The 15,549-nt window shown below is 34.0% G+C and overlaps 1 protein-coding gene across 1 annotated transcript; it reads left to right on the top strand.

Moving 5' to 3' along the window:
- The first annotated feature begins 7,756 nt into the window (after window positions 1-7,756).
- On the top strand, window positions 7,757-11,443 carry LOC116016533 (putative calcium-transporting ATPase 13, plasma membrane-type). The gene is made up of 2 exons (XM_031256842.1): window positions 7,757-7,927; window positions 8,013-11,443. Exon 2 carries the CDS (start codon window positions 8,113-8,115, stop codon window positions 11,227-11,229), a length of 3,117 nt encoding a protein of 1,038 aa, XP_031112702.1. The 5' UTR covers window positions 7,757-7,927; window positions 8,013-8,112; the 3' UTR covers window positions 11,230-11,443.
- The last annotated feature ends 4,106 nt before the right edge of the window (window positions 11,444-15,549 follow it).

Raw genomic sequence — 15,549 nt, 5'->3', positions numbered from 1 at the left:
AAGTCACAATTAACAATAAATATAACTAAGAGTACTTAATCTAGAAATATTGAAGTCACAATTAACAACTTAGGTGAGCAATGAAGAAAGAATAAAGTTAAAGGCAAAAATTTGTGTGAGAGTATCTCACGGATCTCAATCTCTGAGACGGTTCAGGTAACATAATTTGGGTCACAGTTAGTATTATGGGTCTTTATTTGGTTTTTATGACCCCAAACCCGACCCGTCTCACTTGGCTTATATGTATGTGGCTTGATCATAAGTAAGATTTTAACAATTTCAACTTTGAAAAACTCCTTTTTGCAGAGACAATAATAATTGAGACTGTCAATAATATTCGATATGCAATAGTAGCATTTGAAAAACAACACATCTATTTCACTGAATTCAATATACTCACTGCCTCTATCTTTTCTTTCGATAAAATCTCTCTAAGCAATTTTAGCTCAAAATACAATTCATTTCCATCAATATCACCACATTGTTCATCTCTCTTAAGAGCTACTTATAAACAAATGCAACAAGACTTCAAATCTATATCAGCCATCGATTATAACTTGTCATAACTAAACAAAAAAAAAAACTAAAAGTTTCTTCGATCGTATACTTCATATTGCTCAAACCTCTGAGTCAATGAACTAATAGTTTGATCTACAATGTATAAAAAATAATGAACGCTAAAAGATTCTTTTGGTGATAATGAAATGTCATCAACACTCTCATCAAATTATTTTTTTCTACCAATTTTTTGCTTTTGATAAAACACTGGCTCAATTTCTAATTCAGTGGCAATTTTCTTTGTAATATACACACACACATACACACTTTTTTTTTTTTTTTTGAGTTTTTAAAGCAATTATCAATTGGGCTCAATTTCACCTTATCACAAATTGGCCAAATCTCCATGCACTTAGCTTCTTAGCCTAAAATTTTGTAAACTATATATACATATAATTTTTTTTTTAAAAGATGGGGCCCCTAAAAATTGAGAGTCATGTGCGGTTGCTCATGTTAGACATGCTCAGAACCGGCCTGATGTGAAAAAATAATTTAAATAAGAGTTTATTTTATTCTTCTCTATTTATAAATGGAGATGATAGTTTATTTATGATTTAAAGTGTTTGGCATACTTAGTTGTAATGCTAGTTGGAAAGTTGATTTCTTTTTTTTTTTTTTTTTTTTTTTTTTGGGAAAACAAGTTGGAAAGTTAATTAAAAATTAAAACTTAAAAGTTGAAAGTTGTTATGTAGTTGATGTTAAAATGATCTATTGAGTAAAGGATATTTGTAAAACAATAAAATGAGTGATAGTTAGAGTACTAAATCTAAAATGATTTCTTTTAAAAAAGTTGTAGATTCATTGTTCATAAGGAAAATTGTAGATGTACTCCATGAAGCATAACTTCATTCTATCAAATGTTTAAATTTTATTAGATAAAGAAAAAATAAATAAAAATAATGATTACTACCTTTTATTAAACAATCAAAATACAGTTAATACATAATAATAAGTAATGTAAAATTTGTTTCAAAAAAAAAAAAAGTAATGTAAAATTACTTCACTTGAATACATTAGGGCTTCCCCAATAGTGCATTTATCACGGGCTTTGAGAAATATTTTGCAACCATGAAAGAGAGAGATGGAAGAAAAAAAATGCCAAAGGTCCTCCTGTTTTTTTGGGTACTATTAACTCTATTACAATGTAGTATCTGTATAGTCAATATCGCCTCCACTGAGGCTTCAAACCCACCCCCTCCCATGTGAGGGTGCAACCGGGTGTCACTAAATCACAAGGTGTTTGGCTAAAGGTCCTCCTGTTAATTTGTGATTTTTTTATAAATGTGAGACCCACCACTGAAGAGGAGAGATGCGCCTCACCATGCGTGAGGCACAACTTTCGTGCCCAGGCGGACACGTAAATATATTTTTTAATATATATTTTTTTTAATTTTTACAAATTTTTGATATTTCTTTTTCTCTTTCTATTTCTTTTTCCGGATCACATATGTAAAAATTCCGAGGATGAATCCTTTGGGAAAATGTTTGGAAAGTGGTGGATCATAATTGGTGACCTACAAAGCTGACAATTGCAGCAATCACAAGTTAGCTGATCACATGATTCAATGCTGGTAAATTACTTGGAAATTGTTTTGGTGATAAATTAAAAGCATGTACAGCCCCATCCACGTACCCTAGTCCCTAGCTGAGAAAATTCGTTGCAATTTATCATAAAAATGACCATTGAATTTTATTTTTAAAAAAGACTAATGTATGTGCACAACTACACGTTATTAACATGACTTAATTTAATTAACTAACAAGTGTTGATGAATTAATTAAGTGGAAGGGACATTTAAAAACTGAAACATGCAATGCAATGCAATTTAATAATTAAACATTTGAGATAGTAAACAATATTGTACATTTACATGCAATTATGCAAATAATACTTATAATAATATTTGATTTCCTTTTCCGTATACGACATGAGATACAGTCGTTGCATGGCATTCATGTATGACCAAACATTATGGATTGTTAGGTGGATTTTGTCTGGGGTTTTGGAGCAATTAAAAGAAAAAATCGGTTCTAACGGCTAAAGGATTAAAAGATATGTATAGATAGATAATACATTATAACAAAGTCAGTAATATTTAGAAAAAAAAGAAAAAAGAAAAAGGTTGGCACAAAGTTACGTTCAGCCGATGAATCGTGCCCGTTGGGCGAGTCGTCACTATCAATTAATTTTTTTTATTTTTACTTTCTCCCTTTATCTTTATAGCTAGGCTTGACAGAAAAAAAAAAAAAAAAAAAAACTTTTGGTTTAACTACATATATAGTTGTTCTAAGAGCAAACTCATTGAAAGTTTTTTTTTTAATTATTTTATTTTTATATATAAAAACTTACGTTATCTAAGTCATTTTCAGAGGAAATGGTCCCACACTTAAATTGAATGGTCACTTTCAGAGGAAATAGTCACACACTTAAATTGAATGAATTTTAACAACAAAGTAAACGAAGACCAAATCAACTAACATTAGGAAAAATTGACAGATTGAATTTTAACTTTTAACAATGAGAGGCTTAATTGCATAAAATTATATATAGACAATTGAGCGACAAAAAGTAGCAACATACATAATTGAGCGATTGAAAATATAATTTCTTTATAATTTAAGGGCAAAACTGATTATTTTCCTTTTTACTTAAAATCATAAAGCTGATTAGTGTATAAAATTTATATATTTAGAAACTACATTAAAAGTATTATTAAACACAAAATTTTAAATTTTAAAATAGTTTTAAATATTAAAAAAAATAAACAAAAAAAGAAAGAATTGATTTAACCAAATGATTAACATGATAGGTAAAATGCAACAGAGAGAGTATATTGTAATAAGTTTTTATCTCTCAATTATCTAAGAAGTGTTTCTTCTTATCCTTCAACAGCATACAGAGTGGCTTTTTTAAAAAAATAAAAAATAAAAAATAAAATTCAATGATAATATAACTAAGAGATGAAAAAAATCATTTCACAAACAATTGTGAAACAAAAATTGACAATATATATAATTGGAAGATGAAAATTTTCATTTTTCCCTTAACTAATATATTATATTTATCCAAACCCAGGGTCTTGCCTCCAAATTAAAACATCTGCGTATGTATAACATGGGCTACCATTGAACCTGTAGTCTAGTGGCACGAAGTGACTCTCCCAAATGGGAGGTCATGGGTGTAAGCTTCGGTGGGACGGTATTGACTCTTTGTGTTTCAGTAGGTTGAGAAAGGATCTATAACAGCCCGTTTGGTTTGCTGGAAAATATTTGAAGGAAATGGAATTCAAATTCCATGGAAAACACCAGAAAAATAGATTTCATTGTTTGGTTAGATTTGGAATGGTAAGGAATTATGAATATAAAGACAAATATGCCCTTAACAATTAATAGTACAGTGATAATAAATTATATTATTTTGATGAGGGTAAAGTTGTCCAATTGCTCAATACTTTCTTCCCAAACCCCTTGGAAAACAAAATACCAACTCCTAACAAAGAATTTGTTTTCCTTCACTTTTGGAAACTCAAGTTCTAATGGAAAACATTTTCCATCCAACCAAACAACGGAAAAACACATTTTCCTTCACTTCATGGAAAAAATTTTCCATCCAACCAAACACCCCCTAAATGAACACAAGTTGGGAGGCAAAAGGTCGCTTCCACAAGCATTGAATGTGGTATTTATAGGAGGTTGAAGGAGACACATGTCGGGATTTCCGGGTCAGAACTGAGCCTAAAGGTCTTCGAGCAACAGCTTACTAAGCTAAGAAGGAGCCTTAGCTTGCCTTTAGGTCGGGTCGGGTGAATACCCTCGGGAGGTCGGACACTGTCGGAAAATGATCATCTCTATGGATGGAGTCGGATCCGATCAGGTACCAATTAGGGATGGCAATGTGCCCCGTCCCCGACTGGGATCCCCGTCCCCGTCGGGAACGGGGACGGGGATCAGGGAAAATTTCGGGGATCGGGGACGGGGACGGGAAATTTGTGAAATTCCCCGTCGGGGACGGGGACGGGGATGGGGATACCCCTCCCCGCCCCGCCCCGTCCCCGAATAATTTAATATATAATAATAATAATAATAATAATAATAATAATAATAAATAATGAGTTATCAGTTTATTAATCAGAATAATATATGCAACTTTGTTATGCTTAGTTTTGGTTTGGGCTTCATATCAGGATGTTTTATACACTCTTATTGTACTCTAGCTTGTTTACTAAGAACTCAGTGTGTCTTGACTTTCAGGATGCCTTCATGTATTGAATTCTTGAATGAGTACAAACATTTATCACATTTCTTATGCTTTTGGTTGGGTTCTAGTCTTCTAGATAGTGTTTTTCCACATTTACTAAATGTTAACAGTTAACACAACCAGATGCTAAACACAAAAACACTACCAGATGCTATTTCATTTTGCTTAACTGATGCTAAACACATAAACACTATCAGATGCTATTTCATTCTGCTTAGTATTTGTTAGGGATTCACATCAATATGGATTTTAATTTTTTTTTTTTAAATAATTTGAAACTTTGACTATTGGGTTGACCGGGGTCGGGGATCTCAAATCCCTTGTAGTATACTCCCCGCCCCGTTGCCATCCCTAGTACCAATACCTAAGGGTAGGTAGACCCGGGATATATTCCTTATCAAGTAGCTCCTAGCCCTTGCCCCAAGGTAGGGCTGCGTTTCAAGGGTTTTGGGCTATAAGGCTCGATTCGAATCAACGTCTAAGGTTCTCGAGCGAGCCGAGATTGTGTGCAACGCTGGCTTACGGTGTACCGTGCGGATCATTGCTCCCGCCAGTTTTCTCACCACGTGTCGCACCGTGAGTAGGTGTCTGGGGATTCGTTCTGAATTTTAAAATTTTTCCACTTCGTTTCTCTATAAATAGGGCTTGATGATGGGCCAAAATTTTCACTTCGCTTAGCGCGAATTTGAGAGCCTCCTAAACTACTTACTCAAGCCGCGCACTAAACTCTTTCCGAACACAGTTTCAACCAATCAAAGATTCTGCCCGTTATCATTTAGTAAGTTCTCTTTCTCGAGTTCTCTTCCTTCCTTTTAAATTCTCGGCCTTAATCTCGGTTAGGCTCTTTTCTAAGCATCCTTCCCTCTTAGAGGGATAATGTCGGACTCAGACAACCATAACGTTCCGATCGGGGACTACGATAGAATGGTCGAGGTTGACTCGTTCTCGGTGTCATCCTATGGCATCGTCATTGAGGAGGTCAAGCACTTCACGAAGGTTTAAGAGGCTTCATCAACCACCATCACCACATATTATTATTATTATCATTATCATTATTATTATAACAAATAATATATTCATTTTCAGGAAAATGGACCAAACAGAAAAAATGCAATTTCTTAACTTTCAGCCAATTAAACAGAAAAAAGATAATTTTCTGACATCCAGCCAAACACAAACTTAAAATATTTTCCTGAAAATGAGTAATTTTCCGAAAAATATTTCTCATGCTTTGAAATGGACCCTAAAATGTATTACATTTTTCTAAAAGTATCACATTTTTCCTAATAAGTATTGCACTTTTATTTATAATTAATAATCAATATAATTTATCTATGATTACTATTACAATTTTTTCCTCATAAGTATTATGTTTTTCCACATAACTAATAATCAATTAATTTATGCGTAATTAGTATTACACTTTTTCTCATAAATAACTATGTAACTTTTAAATATTATATTTTGATTTAAAAGTTACATTTTTTATAAAAGGGGCACACTTGTGTGAGACCTAGGGGTGGGAATAGGCCAAACCCCTTGTATGGGCCTATGACCCAGCCTAATTAAAGTCTAGTTAGGCCTAGCTCGTTTAGTAAAAAGGCCAGGCTTGAGCCAATTTCAAAAGCCTATTAAACTAAATAGGCTAGACCTATATATACTAGGCTCGGTCTTCAGGCCTATGGGCCTGGCATATATATATATATATATATATATATATATATATATATATATATATATATATATATATATGTGTGTGTGTGTGTGTGTGTGTGTGTGTGTGTGTGTGTGTTCTATTTTATACCTAATATATATTTTTATATTTACAATAGAATCGCAAGTATATATAATTACCAAACTCTAACCCTCCACCTCCAAAATCTCATTCTAAATTATGATTCAACTATAAATATTGTTGCTAATCATGCTGTATGTATTCTTATTGTTTAATTTTTTTTATTAACTGTTCTTACTGTTATAATATTTAATGAAATATCGCAACTTAATTATGTGAGTTAATTGTTTATTATTTATGATATTATATAGGATAACAAATAATAATACAATTAAACTTAGGTATTTTTTGTAAATTTTTTACAGGTATACTTTAAAAGGTTTAAAATTGGAGCCTTAAATAGGCTCAACAAAGCCTATTTATTATCTATTTTGAAGCCTTTTTAAAAGCCTATATGTTAAATAGGCTTTTAAAAAGGCTTCAGACCAAGTCAGGCCAATTGTAAGCTCAGGCTTGAGCCTAAAAAAAAGCCTACATGCAGGCCCATGCCTAGGCTCAGGCTCTAGATTTCCATAGCAGGCACAGGCCTAAATTTCTAAAGCTCGGCTCGGCCTAGTCTATTTCCACCCCTAGTGAGACTGTCTCAGATCTCAATTTGTAAGACTGGCCAGGTCAACATAATTTGGATTATAAAAACCAACCAAAGATCAACTCATAATACTAATCACCATTCAAATTATGTTAATCCGACACGACTCACGGTCTTACACAAGTTGTTGCTTTTTATGAAATGAAACTTTATTCAGATCGGATCGCATACACGGGAACACGTAAATCAAAGATGTTGACTCTCATACACCGTTTTTTAGAAAAGGAGGATAACGATAAAAGCATTCATCAGCTGTATGAAAAATGTTGTCGAGTAATAATGCACCCAAAATTTCCAAGAAATTTCCATGCAACTGCAAACATCTTTCCACTTACAAAAGTACAAATTATATGCTTATATACGAAGAATCGCCAAAACATTATTTTCGTCGACTAAAGTCAACTAATTAAAAGGAAATAGATGCAAATAGTCATAATAAACAAATGTAAATGTAGCGGTAACTTTTGACAAAAATGAAACTTAATTTATCAGTAATGTCCACTCGCAATCTTAAGGACCACGCTGCATATGTTATATATTATGCTGGTTTGCCCCAGGACTCACACACCAATTCCCCCCCTTCACTCGTTACATATTTCGCCAAAAAAATAAAAAAAAAATAAAAATCTTTTTCATCGTATCACTTGTATAGTATATATATTCGTGACCCATTTCTTGGGTTTCTTGGTGCTGCAGTTCGCCCCTTCCAGATTATCATAAAGCTAAGGTAATATAATTACATTACTAAACATGTTTAGTTGTTTGTCCATATATACCTATTTCAACATTTCTTAACAGACTGAATTATCCAGGATACAATTCAAGAAGACTTACAATCGAGCTCAGTCAATACACTATCCACACATATATTATCTGTTGTTCCAGTTAAGTATTTGTCCTAATTTACTTTAAATGGATATGATGTCGACGAAACCTCAAAGAAACTCTAAGTGCATGGACTTTGTTGTGATCAACCTCAGTGCAAACTTGAGGTTGTCTGTTAGCAAAAAGAAATGGCATAGGGCAATGGTTAAAATCATGTGTTGTAAGGTACTACTTTGTTATTTTAAGGAAAATTATGTCGTAAGAAATAATAAAGATTCCAAAAACATTAACAAAGTGTCACTTATACAGTCTGATAATGAAAAACTTATCACTGATAAAGTACAAGAAAACCATTTATCCTCTAAACTTGATCAGTCGAGTCTTGCTAAGCTAGTTGGGGAGAAAAGCCTTAAAAATCTTGATAATATTGGTGGCATTGAAAGTATAGCAACTTGTATTGGAAGTAATTTACAGAATGGAATTAATGGCGATACAGAAGATATTTCACGTAGAAATGAAGTGTATGGAAGGAACACTTACCCGAGGCCACCAACGAAGAGTTTGTTCCAATTTGTTTGGGATATGTTCAAAGATCCCACCATCATTATACTATTGGTGTGTGCTGCATTGTCTCTTGCATTTGGCATGAAAGAGGATGGAGCAAAAGAAGGATGGTATGATGGGGGGAGTATTTTTGTTGCTGTCTTTCTTGTAATATCCGTTTCAGCCATAAGTGATTTCAGGCAGAGTAGACAATTCGAGAAATTATCCAAAATAAGCAGCAACATCCAGGTTGAGGTTGTCAGGAGTGGGCGACGAAAATATATTTCAATATTTGAAGTTGTTGTTGGAGACCTTGTTTGGTTGAAGACTGGAGATCAGATCCCCGCGGATGGTTTGCTTGTCGAAGGGCATTCCTTGCAAGTTGATGAATCTAGCATGACAGGGGAGAGCGATTATGTGGAGGTGAACCACAACCAAAATCCATTCTTAATTTCAGGCACAAAAGTTGTAGATGGATATGGTAAGATGCTTGTTACCTCAGTTGGAATGAACACGGCTTGGGGCGAGATGATGAGCAAAATCAGTAGCAGTTCTAGTGAGGAAACACCCCTCCAGGCGAGGCTCAACAAGCTTACTACCTCCATTGGTAAGGTCGGTTTAGCAGTTGCTTTCCTAGTACTGGTTGTCTTGTTGGTACGATATTTTACAGGACATACCAAGGATGATAATGGGAATAAAGAGTTCAATGGCAGCAAAACAAAGGCTGATGATGTGATTAACTCTGTGGTGGGAATCATTGCTGCTGCTGTTACAATAGTAGTCGTCGCAATCCCAGAAGGATTGCCCTTGGCCGTGACTCTTACTCTTGCTTATTCAATGAAGAGAATGATGAGTGATAAAGCGATGGTGAGGAAACTCTCCGCCTGCGAGACAATGGGTTCTGCTACAACCATTTGTACAGACAAAACCGGAACACTCACTCAGAATCGCATGACTGTAACCAAGTTTTGGTTAGGCAAAGAATCCATGGAGGGGAAGGATCACAATTTAATTGCAGTCAGAGTTCTTGATTTGCTTCACCAAGGGGTTAGCCTCAACACAACAGGTAGTGTTTTCAGGTCCCCTAATACTACGAGTTTTGAATTCTCAGGTAGTCCTACAGAGAAAGCAATTCTCTCATGGGCTGTTCTGCAACTCAAGATGGATATGGAGGAAACAAAAAGGAATAGTACCATTCTTCATGTGCAAGCATTCAATTCAGAGAAAAAGAGAAGCGGGGTTTTGATGAAGAAGATTCCTGATGGAACAACTCATGCTCACTGGAAAGGAGCTCCCGAGATGATTCTTGGAATGTGTTCTCACTTCTGCGACAATGAAGGGAAACATAAAGCTATAACATATCACGAGAGAGAGAAATTCTACCAAATAATCCAAGGTATGGCAGCTAGCAGTCTGAGATGCATTGCATTTGCCCATAAACAGGTTTCAGAAACCAACCCTGAAGATGGTGAAATACATGAGAAAATACCAGAGAGTGGCTTGACCCTTTTGGGGTTTGTTGGCCTCAAAGACCCATGCAGAGCTGGTGTGAAGAAAGCTGTGGAAGATTGTCAGTATGCTGGCGTAAACATCAAGATGATCACTGGAGACAATATCTTCACTGCAAAGGCTATAGCAACAGAGTGCGGAATTTTGCAGTATAATCAAGCAGTAGAAGAAGGAGCAGTCATAGAAGGAAGCGAATTTCGAAACCTCACAGAAGAACAGCGGATGGAGAGAGTTGAAAAAATCTGTGTCATGGCAAGATCCTCTCCACTTGACAAGCTTCTAATGGTGCAGTGTCTGAGAAAGAAAGGCCACATAGTTGCGGTCACAGGTGATGGTACCAATGATGCACCAGCTTTAAAAGAAGCTGATATAGGGCTTTCAATGGGAATCCAGGGCACAGAAGTAGCTAAAGAGAGTTCAGATATTGTGATCCTGGATGATAACTTTGCCTCGGTAGCCACTGTTCTGAAATGGGGAAGATGCGTGTACAACAATATCCAAAAGTTCATTCAGTTTCAACTCACAGTCAATGTAGCAGCCCTCGTGATCAACTTTGTAGCGGCAGTTTCAGCCGGAGAAGTTCCCCTCACAGCAGTTCAGCTACTATGGGTCAATCTGATTATGGATACTCTAGGAGCATTAGCACTTGCGACAGAAAAACCAACAAAGGAGCTCATGAAGAAGCCACCTGTGGGAAGAACAGAACCACTAATCACCAATATTATGTGGAGGAATCTTCTAGCTCAGGCTTTATATCAGATATCTATCCTCCTAATCTTACAGTTTAGAGGTGAGTCAATTTTCGGGGTGAGTTCAAAGGTAAATGACACTTTAATCTTCAACACTTTCGTTTTTTGCCAAGTGTTCAATGAGTTCAATGCGCGTGAGCTGGAGAAGAGGAATGTCTTCCAGGGGATACACAAGAACAAGTTGTTTATGGGGATTATTGGCATAACTATTGTTCTTCAGGTAATGATGGTGGAGTTTCTTAAAAAGTTTGCTGATACAGAGAGGTTGAATTGGGGGCAGTGGGGAGTCTGCATAGGACTAGCAGCTGCATCTTGGCCTATTGGCTGGCTCATCAAGTGCTTCCCTGTTCCAGAAAGACCAATATTTAGTTATCTCAAATTGAAGAACTTGAAATTCTTGTAATATGATTACCATTTGGTTTTTTTTTTTTTTTTTTTAGTACTATTGACTCTGTTACAATATAGTATGTGTTCATGATTATCATTTAGTTAGTCTTTGATGCATGTATTAAATTTAAGAATTGCAGTATTATTGAAAAAAATGTATTGTTATTATTGCTTGTCTTTTAGAATAATGTATGTTGTTTCAATGTGAATAAGAACGTTCCTTTTTCCTATTTCGGATTTTTAGAGAAGTTTCTCTTGGCTAATTTTAACTATTCAAAATGGTAATGAAAGCAAAGAAAAAACTGCAGAGAGATCATAAGCAAACAAGACAAATAAACTGAAGCAGGCAATTAAAAGTCAGAGCAGCAATTTGGGTTATCAATAATTAACATAAAACAATAATGGGGGGTGTGTTTTGTTATCTAATCTGCATTTGCAAATTTTTATTTTTTATTTTTGGAAAAGGAAAGGATTTGTTTAATCAGCCAAAGTAGACCTCAAGAGGTCAGTACAAACATGAGGGGAGAAGAGAATCACACAACACACTTACATAGATAAACCGCTTTCCTAGCTAGAGCATGGGCAACACTTTTCACAGGCAACACTTTTCACAGGCATATTAACAGAAGAGAAACACAAATGATGAGAATTCAGGGTTCCTTTGATATCGTTAACAATAATAGTAGAAAAATGATGAAGAGAGGTGGACGGGATTTCTTGGATGATTTGAGGTGCATCACTATCTGCATTTGTAATTTTGATGGTTCTAAAATGAATAAAAGAATTATAGGATAGTTATGGACTAGCTAATGGGAACGAGTGAACCAACAAATGATATTACAATGAACATAAGGATCAGTGCAAACAAAAATCCCTTGACAACTGATGACATGTTTGATGCTTAATTTCTTTCAAGCAAACAATCAAACACTTTGGCTGCACCACGAAATTGCTTTGATTAAAAGATCATTAACACTAGCTCAATGGAAACCCATACCTATTACGTACAATAGTTGTGTCGGAGCCGACTGACTCGCAGTCACTTGAGGAATCACGACGCCCGATAACAGCATCTCAACGATTCCGATCAAATTCCTCAGTATCGCTGCCAGTGCCATTATATATATTTAAGATCATTGCTATGCACTGTAAATCATCTCACCAGCATGACAACCAGTAATAGGAAAGCAACCACTCAACCATTAAGTTGGCTCCAAAAGCTTCATTTCTATTTTCTAAGCGAAATATGGTGTGATCTACTTTCTAATATAAATTATGGTCTACATTATAATTTGTCCTTCACCTTGACAAATTATATCATACATCAAGGTTCCACAATAGATGTAGACCTTGATCTAAAATGACATTCAGATTATATATTTGCAGTTAACATATCATGTGACTGCAGTTAATCGATTATGTGAATGTAAATAAATTGAATGCATATAATATATTAACTGCAAACACATAATATGCATTTTAACATATTATGTATCTTGTAGTTAACATATTATGTGCTTTTAATTTATTTACAAATAAATAATTTAATAATTGAATGTCCATAATATGTTAACTCCAAAAGCTCCAGAAACTCCAAATGGTACGTGTCTGAGCTTGAGCTTCTTCAGTTCTCTTCACCTCAAACTCTCAAAGCTCGTTTTTGCAATGGGTTGAGAATTGAAGAATTGCTTAATTAGGAAATGATATGTTGATAGATAACACGTACTTGTTTGGGCTCCAAATTTCGTAGCTTGTATGTTCTGGAAAATTTGAAAAGTTCGGAATGTATGAGTGGAGTTTTAATGGGAACTTGATTGCCTCGAAAGAGTTGCGGGAATATTTTTTTTTCAAATGAAGTATATATATATATATATTTCAATTGTTTTCTATACACGGGTTCTAAATAAATCTTAACAAGCTGCTCTAATAGATAGTTATTAATATAACAATCAATCTTGGGTGAGATTATTTCATGCATGAATATATATATATATGAGAATGTATAGTAATACTTTTTAAAGAAAATTATTTAATTTTTTTTAGTTTTGTATAAGTTAACAAGTATAATATTTTTAATAAAAGTATTAGATATTTACTAATATTTGTTTTTTTATAGAACAAGTAATCTGTAATACATTATATGAAACAAGTACGTAGTACATATAGATTGAAGATGACGACCCAGTTGCATCCATCCTACCGTCATTTTCATCTTATCTTCTCATCATGTCACCTTCACTTCCACGTTACGCTGGAAAATACTTTAGTCCATTATTAGCGTTTCCAAGATACTTGGAAGAAAATGCCATACAACATTTTTGTACGTATTCTACCGTGTTGGAAACGTAGTACTAGTGGATATCTACCCGATCAAAGATAATGCGTTAGGCTACAACTTAACCCCCAAGACATTTTTTTTTTTTTTTTTTTGAAAATACTTAACCCAAGACATTGATCTAGTGAATGATAAGTTTCACTTAATACTTGCTTTCAGCGGTATATGATGTGAGTTCGATTCCTGTCATAAACATTGAAGGTTTGAATTTGGAATGGTGTGAAGTCTTAAAACTAAATTAGTTTGATTTACCTTTTCATGGGCTTGAGGCGGATTCACGGGGTCCCGTATATAGTCCGACAAAACTGAAAAATTTGGATTATCAAACAAAATTTTAATGCTTTGGTTGACTCCGGTCAATTATTGTTACTTTCCTTATTTAACTTAAATGCTTAAATAGATGGAAAGTGATCAAATTTTTTGGGTGTACCAGTGTGGGGCAGCTGGCTTGAAGGTTTAAGGTTGCTCCATACCTAAAGTCAAGGATCAAACCATTGGCGTTTGGTTAAGGATGGATAAGTCCTTTCCACTCAACCACACCACTAGGTTATGAAGAATGATCATTTTTATCTATCAACTATGAAAGTACAATGAATTCGACCTTTTAATTGTTAGTACATTAATTTATGACTTTTAGGTTGACACTAAAGGTACATGCATGGCCAAGTTTGAGTTCTACTGCATGCACTCCCATTTTATACTCCCTCACTTGTACTTCCTGACATGGCAAGATATGATAGGTTAGTTATCTTCATCCTGTGGGTCCCAAGAAAAGTGTCAACATCAAACTTTTGTGTGAGGAAGTAAAAGTAGGGAGTATAATTTAGGAGTCCATGTAGTATTTTCTGTCAAAGTAATTGGAAGAAGTGAAGAACTAGGGAATTTGGTTTGATTGTATAAATTTGACTTGTTCAAGAGGTTAGTTACACCTTCTTCTTCTTCTTTTTTTAGTTGAATGACTTAACCACATTTTACATGTAATTAAGTGGCTAGTTATATTTTACTTTTATTCCTAAAAAGTTTCCACCAAAATTCAGAAAATGAAAAATAATGTAGGTGATGAATTTAATATGTTGCTATGTTAAGATTACTTTAGTCCAATGGTGACGAAATCTTAGATGATGTCATATCTATGTTTTCTTCCAAACAGATATATATTAGATAAAGGACTTTTGGCTAAGAAGATGTTACATGAAAATTGTTTTGGCTCAGCTCGTGTGTAGTAGTGTTGAGTAGTATGTTCTTTTCTATGTTTGAGTTTTAAAATTAATTTTCTAGTTCGAAAAGATTAATTTTTATAAATATATATAATTAATAAGATGAACTTTTTAAAAATATTCTTTTTTGAAATTTAGTACCCATCAACAAATTGATTTAAAAAGTTTGAAAGACGGTTGCACTTTTACTCAATATTGGATGTATTTTTTTAAAAAAAAATTTGTTCAGTGCACTTTTATCTTTTAAAAGTTTATAATATTGGTCAAACTGTCACTCATATTGTTCCCTTACTTCTTCAGAGTCGTTGATTGTCCCGGATCAATAGTTTGCATTAGTATATATGCACTTTTTAATTACCTAAAACTTTACTTTCATGTGAACTCTTTTTACCTAAAATCTTAGTTTCATGTAAACTCCACTATATATACGCGCGCATACATGCATGTCCAAACATTATAGACATAAATTAATATTTAAATAAAGAAAATATTTCTTACGGTTAAATATTATGATTGGAAATATTTGTCACATGATACAAATTAAATATTTGGCATTAAATTATCATGTTTTAAAGCTTTGGATATATTTAATTACCACAGGGGAATGAGGAATAAAGATTTGAATTTTTATTTGGCCAATAAACCTTTTATTATTATTATTATTATTATTATTATTGTTATTATTATTATTAAAACAATCAAAGCTCCATACTTTTATTGTATCACTCACAAACCAACCACTCCATAATGTGACAAAATCTTATACATTAGTTTTTTTTTTTTT

The sequence above is a fragment of the Ipomoea triloba genome, chromosome 4 (genome assembly GCF_003576645.1).
Source record: "Ipomoea triloba cultivar NCNSP0323 chromosome 4, ASM357664v1".
In the NCBI taxonomy this organism is placed as follows: domain Eukaryota; kingdom Viridiplantae; phylum Streptophyta; class Magnoliopsida; order Solanales; family Convolvulaceae; genus Ipomoea; species Ipomoea triloba.
The sequence above is the reverse complement of the archived record's forward strand: the minus strand, read 5'-3'. Positions and strand labels throughout refer to the sequence as shown.